General features: G+C 49.0%; 1 protein-coding gene across 6 annotated transcripts in view; it reads right to left on the reverse strand.

Annotated features, from left to right (window-relative positions):
- Positions 1 to 23,543, reverse strand: part of PLXNA4 (plexin A4) — a 582,733-nt gene that overhangs the window by 7,680 nt on the left and 551,510 nt on the right. For all 6 annotated transcript variants that reach the window (XM_077807901.1, XM_077807900.1, XM_077807903.1 and 3 more), the window contains 2 exons: positions 19,849 to 20,018; positions 17,122 to 17,334 (listed from right to left, as the gene is read on the reverse strand). In XM_077807901.1, coding sequence (XP_077664027.1) covers positions 17,122 to 17,334; positions 19,849 to 20,018 — 383 coding nt within the window. The remainder of the gene's footprint in view (positions 1 to 17,121; positions 17,335 to 19,848; positions 20,019 to 23,543) is intronic.

Raw genomic sequence — 23,543 nt, forward strand, 5'->3', positions numbered from 1 at the left:
AAATGAACACATATTTTAGCCATGGAGGACTCTGTGGCTAAGTGCAGCCAGCGCAGCTCGTGGGGAAGATAGGTGGGGGATCGGAGCCCACGGTGCAATGTGAGTGCCTTGATTTATGGAACTGAAGAGTTGCCAGTGGAGAGAAGCCCTGCTCTTTATAAATATTCCATGGGCGCCCTCCCACTGGGTGAAATGAGAGAGCACCGGTATTACATCACATTCAAAATCAATAAGGCCTTTGGTGAGAAGCTGCAGCACACTGTGTAAACGGGCCTGGCTTGAGAAGTAGTCTGAACCTTACCTTGCCCTCAAGTTAATAGTGTCATCAGAACGGTAGGCTGGGAGGAGAAATGTCCCCTGGCAAGCCCAAACTGCTCACTCAGCCCAGGCTCTCGCCCACATTTACCATTGCTCTATCAGTAGCATGGATCCCTTACTTGTGGGAGCTGGGAAACACCCCACACTGGCTAACGGCAGCTATTCCTGAGTGGAACAAGTCCCAGCCTTTGAGAGTGAAGCTTCGTTTCTGAGGGGCAGGGCTTTGAGGCAGGGATTCCTGGTTTCTGATCCCAGCTCTCATGCTGTCTAACTTTGGGCAAATAACCTGGCCTCAGTTTGCCCTTCAGTAAAATGGGGATAGCAATGCTGTATCCTCCTCACTGGGGAGTTGTGAGAATTCGCAGCAGGGCTTTGAAGATGGAAAGTGCTATACAAATGCTAATGGTCAGATTGTGGTATTTCGCTGCTTGCCTCAATAGGAGGCAGTGTGGAGCCCCAGCGTCCATTGGGGAGGGGTGCCCCAGCGAGGTGCGGGCCAAGGGACAGCGTACTGAACAGGCTGTGCTGCTCTGCAGGCCCGTGTGGCAGGAGAACTGGGTCGTGGCTTGACTGGGATGCACTGACAGGGCACTTCCTGCACGCCCCCTCAGTGCAGGGATTGCAACTGTGGTCACAGAATGAGAACCCAGGACTCCCCTGGCTCTCAGCACCTCCATGTGAGGGGCTCTCCTAGCCTGGCCTCATGGTATTTTAACATGGCCCTAGGCAATGCCCCCAGTAAGCCATGAGTGTCAACTGCTCCTCCTGTAGGCCGCGACCCCTCTGCAAATGCCACTAAAAGGCTGTTGGCATAGACGGGCCCCTCTCTTCTCCCAGGCACAGGGCAGTAATAATGCTGCCCACAGGTGAGGCTCCCAAGGTGGAGGCGGTGTCCCCGCACAGACAGTTTCTCTCCCCATCAACAGGCAATCTTAGAAGAGTCGTTCTCCACAAAGCTGCTCACCATTGGCACCTCACATTGAGTGGATTCAAGATGGCGACTGGCCATGAGCAGCCTCTGCAGGACCTCACACAGCCCTGCACTTTGTCCCCCTACCATTTTTCCAGTGAATTGTAACCCTCTCCCAGGTGCCGGGTTGAGAGCCCTAGAGACTGATGCCCTGTGTGTGTGCAGAATGGGCTCTCCTGAGGCGGGCAAGGTGCAAGCTAACCCCACCCTGTTCCCTGTCAACGTGCCTCATACCTAACCTGGAGGGGGCTAAAGTTCAGGGTCTAAGGCCCATTCCTTGGCTTCCCCACTGAGACTGCCAAGAGGGGGGCCTGTTCTCTAAATTAGTGGTGGTGCATTTTGAGAGGTGGACACTGGACCAACTACAAACCGGACTGAGAACCAGCAACAGGCCACTGCGCAGCCAGACAAACGCAAGTGGAGCTGGTCGGGAATTTGTTGACGAAACACTTGTCTGTCCACACTTTAAGTAAGGTGAAAGGCTCCTGTGAGAAATACCCGTGAAGAGGAGAAATATATTGCTGAGACAAAATACCTTGCTGAAGAGCCTCGTGCTCTTGAAAATTTTTTGAAAAAAAAAAAAAACCCATTTCAAAACTGTCAAAATGCATCATGTTGACACTTTTTAAATGAAAAATTCCAGTTTTCGGATTTAAAACTTTTTGTTTAGAAATGTGAGCTAATTAGACTGAAAAAGAGTTAGAAAAGGTTGAAATCAAAACAAATGTTTTGAAATTCTCAAAACGAGACATTTCAATTGACCCAAACAAATCTTTTTTCCGGTGTTTCAGTGTGTGAACATTTTCAAGACTTTGAAGTTTGGTCCCAATTCAAGATGGGGAAAAATGTTCGACTCTCAAGAATATTTGAAGGACAAGAAAACAGTTTCCTGGCCAGCTCTAATCACATCAATCTTCAGCCCCTGCTTCATAGATTCATAGAGTCATAGATATTAAGGTCAGAAGGGACCATTATGATCATCTAGTCTGACCTGCACAATGCAGGCCACCAAATCTTACCCACCCACTACTGTAATAAACTTCTCACCTATGTCTGAGCTATTGAAATCCTCAAATCATGGTTTAAAGACTTCAAGGCGCAGAGAATCCTCCAGCAAGTGACCCGTGCCCCACGCTGCAGAGGAAGGCGAAAACCCCCCAGGGCCTCTTCCAATCTGCCCTGGAGGAAAATTCCTTCCCGACCCCAGATATGGTGATCAGCTGAGCCCTGAGCATGTGGGCGAGACTCATCAGCCAGACACCCAGGAAAGAATTCTCTGTAGTAACTCAGATCCCTCCCCATCTAACATTCCATCACAGGCCATTGGGCATATTTACCACTAATCGTCAAAGATCAATTAATTGCCAAAATTAGGCTATCCCATCATACCATCCCCTCCATAAACTTATCAAGCTTAGTCTTGAAGCCAGATAGGTCTTTTGCCTCCACTGCTCCCCTTGGAAGGCTGTTCCAGAACTTCACTCCTCTGATGGGTAGAAACCTTCATCTAATTTCAAGTCTAAACTTCCTGATGGCCAGTTTATATCCATTTGTTCTTGTGTCCACATTGGTACTGAGCTTAAATAATTCCTCTCCCTCCCTGGTATTTATCCCTCTGATATATTTATAGAGAGCAATCATATCTTCCCTGCCTGGGGCTTGTAGTGATGTCCTAGTTTTTCAGGAGGGAGCTAGTGGAGAGGAGCTTCCTGCAGGGAGAATGCCAGGCTGCCTATCACCATGTGAATCACCTTCAGCCAGACGTCTTCCTCCTGCACTGTATACAGAGACGCCTTCTCTCTGCCGTGCTGGTGAAGTGCTTGGAAGCCTACCACTGTTTAGTGTCACAAGGACGTGGACCAGTACTTGTGCTGCTGCCTCCCCTCCACTTCTCTCTCTCGTCCATATCGTAACCCAGCTGCTCGGTATAGCTGGGTGACAGCCCAACAGAGGTGGCACTTGAGTGGCATTCCAGATACCAAGCTCAAGTGCCTGGGATGGCATGACAGTTCAATTTACAGCGAGCCAGCTCCAGCAGCCTGCTAGGATTGGGAGCTCTGCAGCTTGAGTCTCCTTTGTTACTCCAGATCAGTCATCCCTGCAGAAAGGCAGGGACAGCAGAGAGGGGAGATTGGGACGGGGAAGACGGCACCTCCTACAGCTCCAGTGCAGCCCGTTTTGTGTGGCTTTCCTTCTTCTCTTTGGTGGTTAGCGACCCATGTAGGTGGGGGTGACTGTGCTGCACAATGGAACGTGTTCAACTCATGGGGAGTTGCCTGGGCCCTTCCCAAATCCTGTCATTCTCTTGGATTAATCAGAGATAAATTACCTTGCCCACTTCTCCCGCATTCAGAAACACGGCTGTGCAGAGATCCCTGCTCAGTGCTACTGCCCCTGGGGAGGGAGCTGTCTGCATCTGAAGCTCAGACAGGGCTCTGCTTGGCAGAATTGGATGGGCTGCTTGTTTGTAACTGGGACGATTAATATTGATTTTTATTTCCGTGCGGTTTTTTTCTATTTGTAACTATGGTCGAGTTCAGGATCCTGACACAAGGAAGAAAGGAGAGCAGCAGAATACAGACCCTGGACTTCAGAAAAGCAGACTTTGACTCCCTCAGGGAACTGATGGGCAGGATCCCCTGGGAGGCTAATATGAGGGGGAAAGGAGTTGAGGTGAGCTGGCTGTATTTTAAAGAAGCCTTATTGAGGGCGCAGGAACAAACCATCCCGATGCGCAGAAAGAATAGCAAATATGGCAGGCGACCAGCTTGGTTTAACAGAGAAATCTTCGGTGAGCTTAAACACAAAAAGGAAGCTTACAAGAAGTGGAAACTTGGACAGATGACTAGGGAGGAGTATAAGAATATTGCTCGAGGAAGCAGGGGTGTACTCAGGAAGGCCAAAGTACAATTGGAGTTGCAGCTAGCAGGGGATGCGAAGTGTAACGAGAAGGGTTTCTATAGGTATGTTAGCAACAAGAAAGTGGTCAGAGAAAGTGTGGGACCCTTACTGAATGGGGGAGGCAACCTAGTGACGGATGATGTGGAAAAAGCTGACGTACTGAATGCTTTTTTTGCCTCGGTCTTCACAGACAAGGTCAACTCCCATATTGCTGCATTGGAGAGCACCGTATGGGGAGGAGGTGAGCAGCCCTCAGTGGTGAAAGAACAGGTTAAGGACTATTTAGAAAAGCTGGACATGCACAAGTCCCTGGGGCCGGATGCAATGCATCCGAGGGTGCTGAGGGAATTGGCTGATGTGATTGCAGAATCACTGGCCATTATCTTTGAAAACTCATGGCGATCCGGGGAGATCCCAAACAATTGGAAAAAGGCAAATACAGTGCCCATCTTTAAAAAAGGGAAGGAGAATCTGGGGAACTACAGACCGGTCAGCCTCACTTCAGTCCCCAGAGAAATCATGGAGCAGGTCCTCAATGAATCTATTTTGAAGCACTTGGAGGAGAGGAAGGTTATCAGGAACAATCAACATGGATTCACCAAGGGCAAGTCATGCCTGACCAACCTGACTGCCTTCTATGACGAGATAACTGTCTCTGTGGATATGGGGAAAGTGGTGGACATGATATACCTTGACTTTAGCAAAGCTTTTGATGCGGTCTCCCACAGTATCCTTGCCAGCAAGTTAAAGAAGTTTGGGCTGGATGAATGGACTATAAGGTGAATAGAAAGTTGGCTAGATCGTCAGGCTCTGTCATAACCATACAGCTAGGGTAAAATCCCTCCTTTACCTGTAAGGGGTTAAAAAGCTCAAATAACCTGGTTGGCACCTGACCAAAAGGATCAATAAGAAAACAAGATACTTTCAAATCTGGGGGTAGGTTTTATTTGTGCTCTCTTTGTTGTACTCACTCGGGACAGAGACAGGGACCAGGTAGGAAAAGAACATCTCCTAAAACCCTACCTGAAATAAGCATCTAAGATTACAAAAATTAAAGATTACAAGTAAAGTAAAGCAAGGAAATGGGTTAGATTATCTTTTGTTTTAGCTTGCGAATTTTCTGTATGCTAAGAGGGAGGTTTATTCCTGTTTTTGGAACTTTGAAGTTGAGACTAGAGGGGAATCCTTTGTGTTTTAAATCTTTTTATTACCCTGTAAAATTACCTTCCATCCTGATTTTACAGAGGTGCTTCTTTTACCTTTTTCTTTATAATAAAGTTCTTCTTTTAAGAACCTGATTGATTTTATTGTCCTAAAGGTAAAGGGTCTGGTCTATACTTTTATTAAAGGAATTGGTTAGTATATTATTCTCAAGCCTCCCCAGGAAAGGGGGTGAAGAGACTTGGGGGAATATTTTGGGGAAACAGGGACTCCAAGTGGCCCTTTTCCCTGGATATTTGTCTAAATCACTTGGTGGTGGCAGCAATACCGTACAAGGACAAAGAAAGGAATTTGTGCCTTGGAGAAGTTTTAACCTAAGCTGGTAGAAATAAGCTTAGGGGGTCTTTCATGCGGGTCCCCACATCTGTACCCCAGAGTTCAGAGTGGGGAGGGAACCCTGACAGGCTCATTGGGCAGTGATCAATGGCTCAACATCTAGTTGGCAGCCAATATCAAGCGCAGTGCCCCAGGGGTCGGTCCTGGGGCAGGTTTTGTTCAACATCTTCATTAATGATCTCGATGATGGGATGGATTGCACCCTCAATGCAACAAGTTAAAGAAGTATGGGCTGGATGAATGGACTATAAGGTGGATAGAAAGCTGGCTAGATTGTCGGGCTCAACGGGTAGTGATCAATGGCTCCATGTCTAGCTGGCAGCCAGTATCAAGTGAAGTGCCCCAAGGGTCGGTCCTGGGGCCGGTTTTGTTCAATATCTTCATAAATGATCTGGAGGATGGTGTGGATTGCACTCTCAGCAAGTTTGCAGACGACACTGAACTGGGAGGAGAGGTAGATATGCTAGAGGGTAGGGATAGGATAAAGAGGGACCTAGACAAATTAGAGGATTGGGCCAAAAGAAATCAGATGAGGTTCAACAAGGACAAGTGCAGAGTCCTGCACTTAGGACGGAAGAATCCCACGCACCGCTACAGACTAGGGACCGAATGGCTCGGCAGCAGTTCTGCAGAAAAGGACCTAGGGGTTAGAGTGGACGAGAAGCTGGATATGAGTCAACAGTGTGCCCTTGTTGCCAAGAAGGCCAATGGCATTTGGGGATGTATACGTAGGGGCATTGCCAGCAGATTGAGGGACATGATCGTTCCCCTCTATTCGACATAGGTGAGGCCTCATCTGGAGTACTGTGTCCAGTTTTGGGACCCGCACTACAAGAAGGACGTGGAAAAATTGGAAAGCGTCCAGCGGAGGGCAACAAAAATGATTACGGGACTGGAACACATGACTTATGAAGAGAGGCTGAGGGAACTGGGATTGTTTAGTGGTGCAAGAGAAGAATGAGGGGGGATTTGATAGCTGCTTTCAACTACCTGAAAGGGGGTTCCAAAGAGGATGGATCTAGACTGTTCTCAGTGGTAGCTGATGACAGAACAAGGAGTAATGGTCTCAAGTTGCAGTGGGGGAGGTTTAGGTTGGATATTAGGAAAAACTTTTTCACTAGGAGGGTGGTGAAACAATGGGATGCGTTACCTAGGGAGGTGGTGGAATCTCCTTCCTTAGATATTTTTAAGGTCAGGCTTGACAAAGCCCTGGCTGGGATGATTTAGTTGGGGATTGGCCTACTTTGAGCAGGGGGTTGGACTAGATGACCTCCTGAGGTCCCTTCCAAGCCTGATATTCTATGATTCTATGATTCTCAGCAAGTTCTTGGATGACACTAAGCTGGGAGGAGAGGTAGATACACTGGACGGAAGGGATAGGGTCCAGAGTGACCTAGACAAATTGGAGGATTAGGCCAAAAGAAATCGGATGAGGTTCAACAAGGAGAAATGCAGAGTCCTGCACTTCAGATGGAAGAATCCCACGGACTGCTACAGGGTGGGGACCGACCGGCTAAGCGGCAGTTCTGCAGAAAAGAACTTGGGGATTACAGTGGATGAGAAGCTGGGTATGAGTCAGCAGTGTGCCCTTGTTGCCAAGAAGGCTAAAGGCATATTGGGCTGCATTAGTAGGAGCATTGCCAGCAGATCGAGAGAAGTGATTATTCCTCTCTATTTGGCACAGGTGAGTCCACACCTGGAGTATTGCATCCAGTTTTTGGGACCCCCACTACAGAAAGGATGTGGATAAATTGGAGAGACTCCAGCAGAGAGTGATGAAAATGATCAGGGGGCTGGGGCACGTGACTTATGAGGAGAGGCTGAGGGAACTGGGATTGTTTAGTCTGCAGAAGAGAAGAGTGTGGGGGGATTTGATAGCAGCCGTCATCTACCTGAAAGGAGGTTTCAAAGAGGATGGAGCTCAGCTGTTCTCAGTGGTGGCAGATGACAGAACAAGGAGCAATTGTCTCAAGTTGCAGTGGGGGAGGTCTAGGTTGGATATTAGGAAAAACTATTTCACTAGGAGGGTGGTGAAGCACTGGAATAGGTTACCTAGGGAGGTGGTGGAATCTCCATCATTAGAGGTTTTTAAGGCCCAGCTTGAGAAAGCCCTGGCTGGGATGATTTAGTTGGGGTTGGTCCTGCTTTGAGCAGGGGGTTGGACTAGCTGACCTCCTGAGGTCTCTTCCAACCCTAATTTTCTATGATTCTATGATTCTATTTTAATTTTCACAGATGTGGGAAATTCAGGGAGGAGTTAGGGCAATGCTGACAGCAGGGCCCAAGACACCCACACGCTGGGACTTGGCGGCAGGGGTTGGGGTTGGGGGTAGGCTGTTGGCCTGGTACAGCTAAGCTGACACCCCTGGCCAGAGCTGTGAGTATGGAGATGAGCTCCGGGCCGAGGGGGAGGCCACCCCACTGTTGAACGGCTTCGCCCGGCGATGACCTCTGTGCTCCGGGCTGGTGAGTGAGCGAGCAGTGAGGGAGCCATGACAGCAGGGCTGCTGCAGGGGGCTCCCTGCACGGCTGGTGACTCTGGATCCCTGCAGGCGTGAGGTGTGGGGAGTGGCAGAGCAGAGACACCCCAGCTGAGGAGGAGGCCATCCCACTGCTGAACAGCTCCTGCCTGGGGATGGCCCCCACACGCTCGGCCGGTGAGTGAGTGGGGCCATGACAGTGGGGCTGCAGAGGGTGCCCTGCAGGGCCACGAGGCTGGTGGTGCGGGGGAGGCTGCGCTTGCCAGTTGTTCTCAATGGATATTCTTCTTCTTCAATTTTGATGTGTCAGGTGAAATTGACGTTTACCAGTAATGCGTTTACTTTATTGTCTCCAACTTGTATGACCCACTGGATCATTCCTCAGCCGATGCGTCTCCGTTAACACTGCCCCTCCGCCCCCCAAATGCTATGCAGAACAAGTAGTGTCCACAGGAAGGTGTGACAGGTTGGAGGGGAGAGGAGGCAGAACGCTTCCCTGCTTTAGGCACTTGGAGACACAGTCCTTGGTGGATTAAACTAGACATGGTGGGTGTGAATCCAATTGAACAAAGAATCCCCAGTTGACCAATCCAAGTCCTCCTGGCTGCCTGCCCTGCCATCTCCACCTGCTGCTCCCTATCCCCATCCCCCATAGCTACCTCCAGCATTTTCTGGCCATGCCTTCCATGCTCATGGGTCCAACCTTGGTGGATCCATGGACCCTCTCCCAGCTTGGCTGGATCCTCCTCTATCCACCCCTGCATATACTCTGGCTTATCTAACCATGCTCATCACCATGATATTGCAGCAGCTGGGCCCTAACGGGCTGAGAAATCGGTTATTGGAGAGGCTTTTAAACCATGTACCCTACAACCAAACTAGGCTGGCTGTTAGAGAACTCACCAGTTTCACTTTCTCCCATCACAGTCCGACCATTGCTAGGTGAGTTCTTAGTACATATGTTTCTTAGGAACCAATTGATGTAGTATCCAAGCCCATCAGAAATGCATGTAGTAGAGAATCCTGGTAGGTGAAATGGCCAAGTCCTTACCGAGTCTTTACTCAGTTTTCACTTGGTCCTTATGCAGCCAGCCACTTACTTCTGACCTCAAGCAAAGGCCAGGTAAAACTGGAGGAAAAGCTGACCTTGTGGAACAGCTCAGAAATTTCCCATCATTGCAGCTAGCTCCGGTACGGCTTAAACAAAAGCAGGGCTGGCTCGTATGACTGTGAACTTCCGATCCATGCTGGGTGGAGTGTATCAGTCCTGCCAGTGTGCATCTCACGCACTCTTTGCCAAAGGAAAGAAATGACTCTCCTCCCTTCTGCATGCTCCCCGCCCCCTTAGGAGAAAGAGCTTTACAATTAATTATTTCTTTAAAGAAAACCATGCAAAATCACTCAGGGTAATAAACCTGGCCCCTTGGCTTATGCCTGTGGCAGAGGACAATGCACTGTGCACTGGGCACATAAACCCTGTTTTATGGGACTGGTTTCATGAGGCTGCAGAATTACAGCAGCGCCCTGGCATGCTGTCACTGTCTGCCCCCCAGTCACTCATTAACTCATCAAGGGAGAAGAGACCAACTCTGGGCAGCCCTTAGCACTGAACTCTTCCAGGGAGCCCTGGGCTTGGCTAGGCCGTGGAGCTAATCAGGATTTTTTTGTTTTCGTCATTGCTGGTTTGGGATCGTGCTCATTAATAATCGTTTTAGCATCTGAACAGCCTGTAACGAATCCATGTGCTGCAGACAGCAAAGGCAATTACAGAAATAACATAATTAGGGTTATGCAATAGCATTCCGAATGCTGCACGCTGAGAAGGAAGAAGCATACAACAGGGAGTTCGGTAACTGACAGACCTGGCACTGGTAGATCAGAGAAGGTCTGGAGAAAAGCTTGGTAATGAACTAGCAGCAAACTGGAGCAATTCAAGCCTACGAAGTTGTTTCATCTGTTGAATCATATTCAGATGGACTAAGGGGTTGTTTTGGTCTGCTGGTAGGCATCACAGCTACTTAAATTTGTGTATTGGCTCTCTCAGCTGGGTACCCCCACAAGCCTCTGTTACACCAAATTGGTCTGACTGCAAAGAGAGCCTAGGTTCAAGGCAAGAATCTCAGCATCTAATTGGGATATGAAATATTTAGTCTTATAGTTGAACAGATGGCCCTGACTCCAAATGAAGCTCAACTCATCTTCAGATCAAGAGATCTGCTATTAATGGCTTGTAACTGGTGTTCTACCTTTTCAGACAGCCTCTTGTATCTTGATTTTTTATGGCTTTTTCTGCTCCTTACCCTCTCAGAGGAGAACTGGTGGGGCTATTGTGCCAAAGGATAGTAAGCCTTCAGCCAGCCTTGCTGTAAGGACAGCTAATCCTACAGTGAATGCCCCGACCTCCTCAAGGCAGGAGAAAGGAACTAACATCTGCTCGTTAAAGACCCTTTGCGGGCCATATATTGTACACTTGCAAATACAGTCTGGCCCCCCTTTCCACTGTTCCATCTCAGCTGCCTGCCCATGCTCCCATCTCCACTGCTCCCCCAGCATCTCTGTAAGCTCCCTGCTCTGCCCAGCCCACACATACTTCCTGCAGGCATCCTACAGTCCAGAGCCAATAAGCATTTGAGGAGGTCTGCAAAAGGGAAGAAGTGGGGCTAGGAAGGACAGGACAAGCAGCACAGGGATGCACCCCCTTCCAGCCTGCCACTGAATAGATGAACCAAGAGATTTAATTTTAAGCGGCTCCCACTCTCTGTTCTCATGTTGGGATCTGTGATGAAAAGATTAGTAGTTTATAACTGGTGAGCATCACTTCCTTAAAGTAGATCTCAGCTCATCTGAATAACTCCAGCCTTCTGCTGGATGCAGCACGGTCTAGTGGGTATAGCACTGGACTGGAACTTAGGAGAAATAGGTTCTAGTCCCTGTTCTGCCGCTGGCCTGCTTGTTGATCTTTAGCAAGTCACTTCCCCACTCCATGCCTCAGTTTCCCCATCTGTAACAATGGGAATAATGATACTGATCTCGTTTGAGATCTACAGGTAATAAGAGCTAGTTATTATTATTATTTCTATTGACAAGCCCCCTCCCTAGTGATCAGTTTCATTTTGAGTCCCCTGTGTGCCGGGGCAAGGGCTGGAAACTCACTGTTGTTTAAAATGCAAGCTGAAATTTCCAGCAGTCCTTTGATCTCTCTTCTGAACTCCTTGGACTTGGTGAACCACCCTGATGTTACTATTTAAAGTCTAAATAATTTTTATAAGTAGAGTTTACTCAGCGAATAAGTTTTTGTTGCACTAGGTCAGTCCATTTCATAACTAGCTCTCTTTTCTGGTTGTAAAATGGCCAGACGAGGTTAGCCAGCTTTTCAAACTCTGTTGAACACCTGGATTTTAGGGTATCATAATTCAGGGACCCCTTGTCCAAGTCACTTCAAACATGGCATAAAAATTGTTTCCTGGCCCCAGACTCAATCCTCCAATGTTGAGACTTGTATTTCTTTGATGGCAGAATTTGGAAGGGGTAAGAGCATGTCTAAAATAAAGCTCATCAGTTTTACTTCACCATATACTCAGAGTAGTTACTTCTACTGCACAGTAAGGGCCTGAGGAGGAGCATCAAGGCTTTCCAGGGGTGAGAGGGAAGCACGTGATCTTTTCTTTGTGCCTCCGCGTGTATCTTAAATGCTTAATGGAATACCTGGGCGTAAGAGGGTCTTTTATCCCACTGCCCCCTTTTGGTTCCCTGCATTCCTGCCTTCACGCCACAGGCTTCTGTGTGGAAACGATTTATTGATTGGGACGAATGCAATTAAGCTGTGTTAATGAAGTTCAAACAAGTGTTATCATAAATTTGGCAGCGTGGAGAGAAATGAAAGGTCAGCCACAGCCCTTTGTCATATTTCCAGCGCGCTAGTGAATGCTAATGAGCCAGTTCCAGTCAGAACATACTCCCCTTCTCGGTGCTCTGGGATTACATTAAGTGTTCCCAAATCCCCAGGATTTCTAGGCTCAAAGGGGCAACATCGGCACTGAAGCAAACTTGAAAAGGTTCTGATCTCAGCTGCACTGACGTAAATCCAGGGTGACTCCAGTGAAGCCTAAGGCATTACACCAGCATAGGTGAGATTGGCAACAGGCCCGCTCTCTCCTCTGCCCTTCTCCCTCTGTCCAGCTGCAGAGAAAGGAAGAGCTCCAATCAGATGACAGCAGCACATCTTGGGTCTTGAAAAGCTACCTGTCACTCTAGAACCACAGGTTGAGTATTGCCGGTTCACACACACACACACAAATGGACCTGGTTGTCTTTTCCTGTGTTCTCTGTCTCTTTCTCCTGCCCCATCCTACCTTCACCTTTTGTACCAGAGATGCCCAAGCTCCGGCTGGCTCTAGCTAGTTTTCGCTGCATGTTTTCACCCAGAGGTGGCCTCAGGTACAGAGACTGAATCCAGAACTCAGCTCTTCCAAAACTCAGGGCTGTTCAGATCAGGGTTCTGGTTAGAGCTTAGCTCCATGTCCAGCAGCACCGAAACGTAGAATTCCATTTAAACCAAATTCCCCATGGGCCCAGAAGAGCAAGCTGGGCATATATCAGGGTCTGAACCTGCTTTTGTTCCCTCCCATCCTGCATCCACAGCCCAAGCTCTGCATGGGTAGTATTTTGCCTGGATGCTCATCCATACCCAGCACTTACTTTCACCAGGTGCTACTGGATGTTCTGCTTGAAACATGTACCATGTACTCCTGGGGGAATTCCGTGCCACTGCACATGCACATAATTCATGTGCCGTGCATACTTTTAATTGTTTTCACAGAAAATAGCTTTTGCAAGAAAGTTGCTGCACTTCCGCCTTTTGTCCACCAGAGGGCTGTTGCTCCTGGCCAGCCCAAGCTACCATAGGGAAGAGAAAGAACCTGCAGTGCCTTCTTCACAGCACCTGTCAGGCCAGGTCAGGAGACAGACACCGTGGGGCACATGGGGCTGCATGTGTGTGTGTGTGACAGATGGTTCATAAGGGCTAGTGCAGGAAGATAGACTGGGCTGGAGCAGAATGGGAGTGGAGGCTCAGGGTCACAGGGGGGAAGAGGGTGCAGGGACACATGGGGATGGGGAGGGGGTGCAGGGCCACATGGGGAAATGGGGTGTGGCTGAGTGGGGGCACAGAGGCACATGGGTAAGGGGCATGCAGGGACACACGGGGATGAAGGGAGGGGACTGGCTGCGGTGGTGCAGGGCCACATGGAGATGGGGGGAGTAGGTGTCTGAGTGGGGATGGAGGGACACATGGGGACAGGGAGTGCAAGGACACATGGGGACAGGGTGGAGGGGACTGGCTGAGGGGGTGCAGGGCCACATGGGGATGGGGGGAGTGGGTGTCTGAGTGGGATGGAGGGGCACATGGGGACAAGGAAAGATGTGCCTGACTCAATGGGAAAGGCTGGGGGTCAGCCAGGGTCTGCGTGGAGGAAGCTCCCTAACAATCTCTCCCCACCCTCCGAAAAAACCTGTTCCATACTTTTCCCATCCACACCCGACAACCCTCCAAATTCACTCCCAGGCTCCTTTCCAGCAATTACTTTCCTCTCCCTCAGCTTCTCCGTTACCCCTGACTTCCCCAAACCTTTGCACTGCTTCTGAGGGATGTGGGAAATATGGTTCTGTATTGTAGTTTAAATCAATTATCACTCAGAGTTCTGTATTAATATGCCAGTAAGGAATCTATTTGTCAAAAAACAGTTCATGCATCTTTTTTGCTGTCTGTATTGTTACAGACATACTTGCTGATGGGTATTTCGCAATAAATTACCACAATAATTTAAACTGGTGTGATTATATTGTGTTATTTTGACAAATAAAAATATGCAGAATGTTTAATTTTTGGGGGGTAGAATTTTTAATTTTTTGGCGCAGAATTCTCCCAGGAGTAACTATGGCAGCTGACCCTGCTTTGATGTCTTCTGAGCACCGGTACATACTCCAAGCAGAGACACCAGCAGCTATAAGTAGATGGCTTGGAACACAGGAGTGTCTGGGATGGGCTAGCTAAGTTAGCATTAATTTTAGACAGATGCATACTAGGACAGATACCTTGCTTTTGTGCTAGAGTTCCTTCAGATAGATATTATCACCAAGCACCCATGCACAATCACTTTTAGCTCTAATGTTCCTACACAGGACAATTCATCTGATTTCACGTTCCTTCTGGCAAACTCCTTAGCAATCCAGAAATTCTCTGGCTGTGACTCCAGTTATCTTAGCATTGACTCCTGTCCTGTCTTTAAAACACAACTGTCTTAGATTCATAGAATCATAGAATATCAGGGTTGGAAGGGACCTCAGGAGGTCATCTAGTCCAACCCCCTGCTCAAAGCAGGACCAATCCCCAACTAAATCATACCAGACAGGGCTTTGTCAAGTCTGACCTTAAAAACTGCTAAGGAAGGAGATTCCACCACCTCCCTAGGTAACGCATTCCAGTGCTTCACCACCCTCCTAGTGAAAAAGTTTTTCCTAATATCCAACCTAAACCTCCCCCACTGCAACTTGAGACCATTACTCCTTGTTCTGTCATCTGCTACCACTGAGAACAGTCTAGATCCATCTTCTTTGGAACCCCCTTTCAGTGATGATTTTGTCAGTGATGATGACTACTGAATTAACTGGAATAACTCCCACCCTACCTGGTTGTAAAAAAGTAGAAAGGAATTCATTAGGAGTTGCGTGCAAAACAGTCCTATCTTCCATCCTTAACACAGCCATCACCCTAGCATCTAGGCACTGCTGGTTTGCAGTTTTTCTGAGATGGAAGCAACAACCATCCCCATTCCAGGTGCGTTGTGCATCTCAGAGATAGGCACATGCATTTCAGAAAACAGAAGAGGGGCAAAATTGACGTTGATATTCACAGACTCACAACCTGCTTTGGGCTTCTGCCAATACAGCAACAAGGAACCTTGCAAAAATTTTGTACACCATTAAAAATCACCCCAGCAGCTCCTGGGTCTGTCTCAGATAAAAGCTGGCGATATTAACTAGTAAGAGGAGCTTTGTTGCACCTGATTTATGAATGCAAACTCATCCAGTTGTTCTGGGAAAGCTTCCAGGAAAGCGTAACAGCTACTGCTGGGGATCATCCTTCCACACGATCCAGTTTTAATGAATGCAGTGCTGGTATAAGCCCTGGAGACTGAAGCTAGCTATTTATCCAGAAAAGAGGGACAGGACTGGGACAAGCTCTCCATACCCCCTTTCCCACCAAAGTGCCCTCACCCCACAACCTGAAGGACAGACACGCCTCTAGGGAAGGGGAGGGACTTTGGTCACCATGACCCTTTCAATCCTTGGACCTATCAGCTGACAGCTAATGAGAGTGACAGTACAATTTGCAGTGGAGGGTGTGAGCTAGGTATCTGTCCACTGAAACCAACGTCCCATTTCACACAGACCACCGAAGATCTACCAGATCATAACATCTTTGGGTCGCGAATGACCTGAATGCACAATCCACAAATAAATATCTCCATATCTCATTCCCAGTGCCTAGATAGAGCTTGTTCCCAAGCCCTTTACAAATAAGAAAACTTGGGCACAGTATCAGAAATAGGTCATAATTAAGCAAGGTAGCTTCTAAGTGCCCAATTGGTTGCTAAGAAACTACATTCATAAAAAATGGAAGTCTCTAAACCGCTGATAAAAATAATCGTCTGGACAAATCAGTAACCGACAGTAGCTGCATTCGAAAGGATTTCATTTAACTCTCACTACAGCATAGAAACCTTTAACCAGCTTTAACCTTTCGCTGATGTATCAGAATGACTAACCCACTCCATTAAAAGAAATATACTATGATATAAACAGGTATATCTACAATAACAAAGAATTCTTATAAACTGGTGTGGTGTGTGATCAGCTGTAGACAACATCTATCTATCCAGCCAGCTGAATAATTGTTTAAACCTGTGCACAGTTTATATGAACTCTCTGATGTTAACCGTGGCTCCATGTTTAGTGTTCAGCAAGCATTTTCTAGCTGTGTATTTCCAAAACCTGTCAGTAACGCCTATCAAACATGAGGATATTGGAAAACAAACTATGCATTACATTCTACAAAGCTTCCTCAAGCAAATTCCCACTGAAGTCCACAGGAGCTTTGCCAGAGCTAGTCCCGCAAGATCTAGCCCTCTATTATTAAGGTGAAAAGAAAGATCTTACATTAACTGGGCACAAAGCACTGACTGACCCGTGCAGATAGGAACTGGGACAGTGCACAGTCCACTGCACAGCAGCAAGTATGCATGCGGGGGAGATTATGGTTAGGGTGTCTGGGCAATCCCCTGCTCTGACAGATAATGCCTGGAGATCCAAAGTAGCCAGTCCCTTTGTTCTTCAGGGTTTCATCCAAAGGACCCAACACACGGTCATCTGCATGGAAATCTATTTGCCGCAGAAGGTAAACAAGGCAGCTCAGCCAGGATTTGCATTGTTGGCTCTCCAGTGTGTAGAGATTCCAAACCCAATGCTCAGAACATGGAGCCGTCCTTCCCGGACAGGGTGGCTGGACTCAACCCCCCTCTGTCACACTATCCGTCACCCTCAGTCCCCACACACTAGTTCCTCTGCAAGAGAAATTACACCTGAAAACAACCTCAGCGTATGCCTCTCACTGCCGTGTCCGTGTTTGGCGTGAGGCGTATTGAGCTAAATGGCCCAGATGGATCTTTCCATCGGATCTTAACCCAAAGTAAAATAGCCAAGCGCTACAGCCTTCTAGTGCAACTCCGTTACCAGCAGCAGCACACGGGACGCCAGCCTGCAGCCTCTGCCCACAGAGCGGGCCCACGTTGTACAGCTATGGCTTGTGCCAACCAGCCTCCTCAGTGTAGGACTCACCTTTCCACCCAGTTCTTGTAGCTGGGGATGTCCTTGGCATACAGAAGCTTGTTGGAAGGGGAGTCTTTGCCCAGACGGTGCTCCGAGGTTGAACAGGAGTCCATGAAGGTCTGAGCCACCACCGAGAGGCAGGCATCTGTGATGCTGTTCTTGTGGATGTCGAATACGAACTGGGGGTTTTTGATCATGTTGACCCAGAACCGTAGTGGCAAGCTGCAGGGAGGAAGGCAGAGGTGGAAGAAGATGGTTCAGAGTCAGGGTGTTGTTTCACTGGCGATCTTGCTACACTACAATAACAACAGGATGGAGCATGTGACTGGGAGGCAGGATTTCTGGCTCTGCAACTGGTATACAATGGCTCACATTTATCCCTGATGGGACTCTACTCAAGTCAAGGGAGTGACTCCAGAGTTGGCTTTGGTACAGGGCATCCTTAGATCATTCCCAGAGGGCCAGATCTGGACACCTTTACTCATGTTGAGTAGCATCTTACTCTGCAAGGAGCCCCTTTGAAATCAATGGAACTAGTTGGGCTGGCCCAACTGGCCCCTTACCCTCTCTATAGTTCCTATTAAGGTCTGTAAAATGGAGATAATACTTACCTGCCTCGCAAGGGTGTTGGGATGAGATCTGACTGCTAACCATTCCACCCTATGTGGCTAGAAGAGGTCATATACCTACAAAGCCTTAGTATTATTAATGCTAGTAGGTGGGGAGCAGAGTCTGGCTTTTCGGTCTCAGCAATTCCTGGGGTGGACATGGACATATAATACTATAAACTGAGGAGCTGGGATTTAGCTTCACAACTATAACTCCGTGCACCAGTTGATACCGTAATGGCATGTAACCACCCTGTGCCATCCTGCACAGCTGGACCCCCAGCCAGCCCCCAGTTCCCGCTGGCTGGGCACTGCACAGCTCTGCGTTTATAACTAGCAGATGAATCCCTGCTATCAGAGCCCACCCACTAGATCTCCATCTCCACGGTTTTAGCAAGTCCAATTTGAAATGTCTCCAGGGCTGGGGCTTCCTGGAGGGAGATTATTTCCCACTAACAGATCTTCACCACAGTGGGTTTATCCTAATAGCCAACCTACATTTTCCTTTCCTTAATTTTATCCCATTGCTTCTAGTCGTCCTGTTTCCACAATACCAACCTAAACAATTCACCTCTATCACGGGCATCTACACCCTGCAGATACAAGCAGGCAGTGTTAATACATCCTTCTTGGCTACTTCACCACCTGATCTTCCCCACGGACTCCTCTGGAGCAAAGAAACTTGTGGGCTGAACGTCAGAAAAAAACTTCCCAAGGGAAGCGCCCGAAGCCCAGTTGCTGGAGATACTTGAAACTAGAACTGAGGAAGCACTGGGAGAGTAGGGGCCTGTGCGAGCACCTGCAATAGCAGCATGCAGGGGGAGAAGGAGCTGGGGAAGATGGCTTGGAAAAGGTCTTTTGCATCTCTAATTTCTCTGATGCTAAGCTCCAGCCAGCCACAGGTAGTGGGGAGTGCTGGCTGGGAATGATGAGCCCTGTGAAGTGACTTGGAGTTAATTTAATCTGATTGAGAAGAGATCATTTCTACCTCCACCCTTCCCCCATTAAATAAACCTCCTGATCATTTAGTCTGAGTAGCGGCAATCAGCCTTAGATTAGCGCCACAGATAATGTTAATAATATGCTAATGTTTCATTAGCTGAAAGCCTCTTTGATGCATGGGGTTTCTTTTTTTATTCCAGGGCACTGTGCCGACCTGCCAGTCAGCATGGCTGGTAAAAGGAGAAAACTCATCAGCTGGGAGTCCTGTGGTTCTCCTCCGCTGTGCCTTTTATAGTCCCTCATATTTACACAGAAGGAGGGAGGGAAAGAGTCCCCAGGGGACTCTTTCCAACAGGGAGACTCAGAGGATAAAAGCAGCAGGGATCCTTCTCTCTCGAGATCTCAGCCCCCTGTCTCTATTCCAGTACATGCAACAAGAGTGGGGAGGGGTGTTGTCTAGCGGTTGGAGCACAGTCAGGCTCTACCTAGCTCTGTCCTCACGTGGCCCCATCACCATTTCATAGAATCGTAGAAGGTTAGGGTTGGAAGGGACCTCAGGAGGTCATCTAGTCCAAACCCCTGCTTGAAGCAGGACCAATCCCCAATTTTTGGCCCAGATCCCTAAATGGCCCCCTCAAGGATTGAACTCACAACCCTGGGTTTAGCAGGCCAATGCTCAAACCACTGAGCTATCCCTCGAGACCCTTAATGGGTCGATCCCCACAGCACCCCTGGGAATTACTGTGACACCTTTCACAGAAGGAGAAACAGAGGCACAGAGACTCAGGGTATGTCTATCCTGTCATCACAGGGTGTGATCTCAGCTTGAGCAGACACCTGCGCTAGCTTTCATCGAGCTCAGGTAGGTACCAGGGCAATGAAGCTGAGGCAACACGAGCTAGCTGCGTGAGTAATTACCCAGGGTCCTGGGCGGCTATACAGCCCGCACCAAACCTCGATTAAATCCAGCTCAGGTACGTCTCCTGGGGCTGCAATGACACCCCCTGAGGGCAGTAGAGAGACACCCCAAGTGATTTCCCCCAGGTGACACCAGAGCTGGGAGAGGAACCCAGGTGCCCTGCAGCCCAGGCCAGTGCCTTGCCCACAAGCCCATCCTCCCTGAACATCAGCACCCCAAACCCTTTCCCCTCCGTCTGGGACCCGGAGCTGGAGGGATCACACTTACCAGTTGCTCTTCCAGGTGTGCCGCACATGGGGGTCGTGGATGTTGTGCTTGTCCGCCTGCTCGTCCAGGAAATCAAACATGTACTTGATGGCCAGGGGCAGGGCGCTGCCACGATGCGCCGTGCTGAAGATCGTCTCAAAGAGGTCGTCGACAAACTTCTGCAAAGTGCCCTGTGGGGTCAAGGGAGGAGGAAGAAGAGAGTGAGACACTGACCCGGGGCTCTGATGTCCTCCCTGGGAAATTTCAGTGAGACACATGAGACGGGGGCATTGCCAGGGTGGCTCAGAGGAGCGCTGCCAGACTGTTCCCTGGAGTTCACGGGTTCAGCCCTGGAAGTAGTGACTGAGAGCTGGTGCCATCTGACAGCTATACAGTGGGAAATAAGCTAGAGCTTTAAACCCTGTCGTCAGGCACACGCATGACTGGGATCCCCCTCGGCCTTGGACCCGAATAGCAGCCTCAGCAAGTAGCCATGGACTAAACAGGCCAGGTAAGCTGCCTACGTCTCTCTTCTTAGAGCTTGTCCCTCCGGGTGAGGGCTGAGGTGCAGTGGCGGGGAACACTCAGCGGAGAAAGGGAAGGGTTTGCTCTCCTGTGTTGTTAAATGGGCCCCCCTGTTGGCCCCCGGATCACAGAATGCCACGGGATTTGTGAGCAACATCAGGAACACTGCATATCGCAAAAGGATTGGGAGATTTCAAGTTTGGGGTCAGATCTTCCGCAGGTGTACACTGGTGATACTCCAGTGAAGTCAACCTGCTCCTGTGGGGATGGGGATGGGAGAGGTGGGCGTTTTGCATGCGAGACAGCCCAACCTGTGCGCTGAGCAACAAGTGACCGATCCTGCTCCCAACGGGATTTTGCCATCCTCTGCACTGGGAGTAGGCCCTGAAAGAGCATCCATCATGCAGTGCGTAAGTGGAAACTGACTTCAGTATCTGCTAGTGTAGAGCTTGGTGAGGTTTCCTCATGCTCCTATAGGGGAGAGATCCCAGATCACCATGCTTAGAAACCACCGTGATCACTGCCTGATCAGCAAGAACAGGACACCTAATGGGACGATCTGAATGTGAAGGGTCTGTCGGTTGAGTGGGTACATAAGAATGGCCATACGGGATCAGACCAAAGGTCCATCCAGCCCAGTATCCTGTCTACCGACAGTGACCAATGCCAGGTGCCCCAGAGGGAGTGAACGTAACAGGTAATGATCAAGTGATCTCTCTCCTGCCTTCCATCTCCACCCTCTGACAAACAGAAGCTAGGGACACCATTCCTTACCCATCCTGGCTAATAGCCATTAATGGACTTAACCTCCATGAATTTATCCAGTTCTCTTTCAAAACCTGTTATAGTCCTAGCCTTCACAACCTCCTCAGGCAAGGAGTTCCACAGGTTGACTGTGCGCTGTGTGAAGAAGAACTTCCTTTTATTTGTTTTACACCTGCTGCCCATTCATTTCATTTAGTGGCCCCTAGTTCTTATATTATGGGAGCAAGTAAATAACTTTTTCTTATTCACTTTCTCCACACCACTCATGATTTTACATACCTCTATCATATTCCACCTTAGTCTCCTCTTTTCTAAGCTGAAAAGTCCTAGCCTCTTTAATCTCTCCTCATATGAGACCCGTTTCAAACCCCTAATCATTTTAGTTGCCCTTCTCTGAACCTTTTCTAATGCCAGTATATCTTTTTTGAGATGAGGAGACCACATCTGTACTTAACACACCTAGCATCTTCAATGGCCCAGGGTCCTCCCCATGAGTGATGAACACCATAAAACCACACCCCACTCTTACTATGAATTCAATCTCTGCTCGCAAGTGAAATAGCAAAGAGTAATGCAGGTCCGGATTGGTGAGCAGGCACAAGCCAGGTGTGGTGCACAGGTCTGGGATAGGAGGGGTGTGTGTGACAGAGTTCACAATGGAGGTGCATTGATAGCTGGTGCAGTGGATGCTGGACGTCAGGTGGGTCAGGACTGGGGGTACGATGAGGGAAGTCATGTTGGGAGCCTGGAAGTGGAATAGAGGTTCAGGTAGGTCACAACTGAGGTGCAGTGACCAAGCTGGTGCACGCTGAGGGGGCGCAGGCTTGGCAGTGGAAATCTGATGGCAGGGCAGGTCAGGAGGAAGGGGCAGTCAAGGGGTTGGCGCCGGACCGGAATGGCAAGGTGAGCTGCAGGCCAGGATTGAGATGCAACTGGCAAAGGTGGTTGTGTATGGCTTCTGCAGCATAGCGCACTCCAGCCTGTGTTCCCAGCACTCCTCTTTCGTCAGAGCTAGGACATTGCCACCTACGGCATGTTAATAACTGTAACTGCTTAACAAGATCAACTCCTAAAATGACAAATTCCCTGTAATGGAAAGGTTCCTCCTGTCTTTACAGACACACAACAAGATTTCCCTTACTGGAAGTGGAGTGCCAACTTCCGCCAGGGTGGGTAGAGTCTACCCAGCACTAACAAATGCACAAAAGCTTAATTAGCAGGCTGATGTCCCTTGCTGATTCGCCATTTGATTTATTCTTTGAGAAACAAACACAGAGAGAGCTCCTGCAAAAAGGAACAAAACCCTGCAGCACATGTCTGAGCATGGGGAGGGCCCCGAGGGGAAATCTGACACAGAGGAGCTGCCCTCAGGATCAGTTTCCAGGGAGAATTGCATCTCTAACTTGCCCAGCCAAATGCAAAGAAACCGTCCAAGGCTTTTAGAAACCGTCCAAAAGATTCCAGTTCTCAGAGGTCAGAGACTTAGCAGGGTTAAAACCATTCTCAGTTTAACTAAGTATTCCCCAGGACTGTGTTAGCAGAAATTGCACACTCTTCTCTGTCTCTCAGAGGGGCAAGATGGGGAGAGGAAATTTCTCTTATACTAAGTGCTGGGTGAAAAAAACAGCCTTTCCAGTTTTCTTTGTTGCTGTGTCAAATTCTCAGCTGGCTCCCTGCCTCGCTTACAAGAGCGGGCAGACGGGACAGGCAGAATCTGGAGTTCTGTTTGTGGTCCACCAGTATCTGAGCTGACCACCAAGTATGTTCAGTGGTGGCCAGAGCCCCTGCAGGTGTAAATCAGCCTTGCTCCAAGGACTATTGATTTACATCAGCTGGGGATCTCACCCCATGGGGGGTGCCCCTTAATTTTTATGTTGTCGGACGCATTATGGCACCTAGATGCTATGGGGAATGGGCATATCCAAAGACAGACAGAGCAATTGCATAGTCTGTGCCCATCGACAGAAGAGTAACCGGATTAGGATTTATTATTCAGTTGCTGGGGGTCAGACACCAGAGGCTGTACCACCTGGGGACTGAGCACACAGGTGAAACACCAGAGCAGGACTTAAATGTGTTGATGGAGTCCCCTGTCCAGTGGACAGACTCAGACTCTGTGTGTGTATGCAACTATGGCTGTGCAGACGAATCTGCCACCACTGAATCTCTGCGGGTCAGAGCAATGGTGGACGCTACAGTGTAGAAAGGCCTCAGGCTGGCTTGCCTCTGTATTGTCCAACTCTGCTCCGAATTGGTTAGATAACATGATGGTTATAAACGCCTGAGCCCTGTCTACACTGCAGCTTCCGCCACTGCTGATGGGGCTGACCCGGGGGGGGGAGGGGGGGGTGACGTGCCGGTGCCAGAGGTTCCCGCTGCAGGATGTGGCAGATGTGCCAGGCGAGCCTCACTCACTGACAGTTCCT

The sequence above is a fragment of the Eretmochelys imbricata genome, chromosome 1, assembly GCF_965152235.1.
Source record: "Eretmochelys imbricata isolate rEreImb1 chromosome 1, rEreImb1.hap1, whole genome shotgun sequence".
NCBI lineage: Eukaryota > Metazoa > Chordata > Testudines > Cheloniidae > Eretmochelys > Eretmochelys imbricata.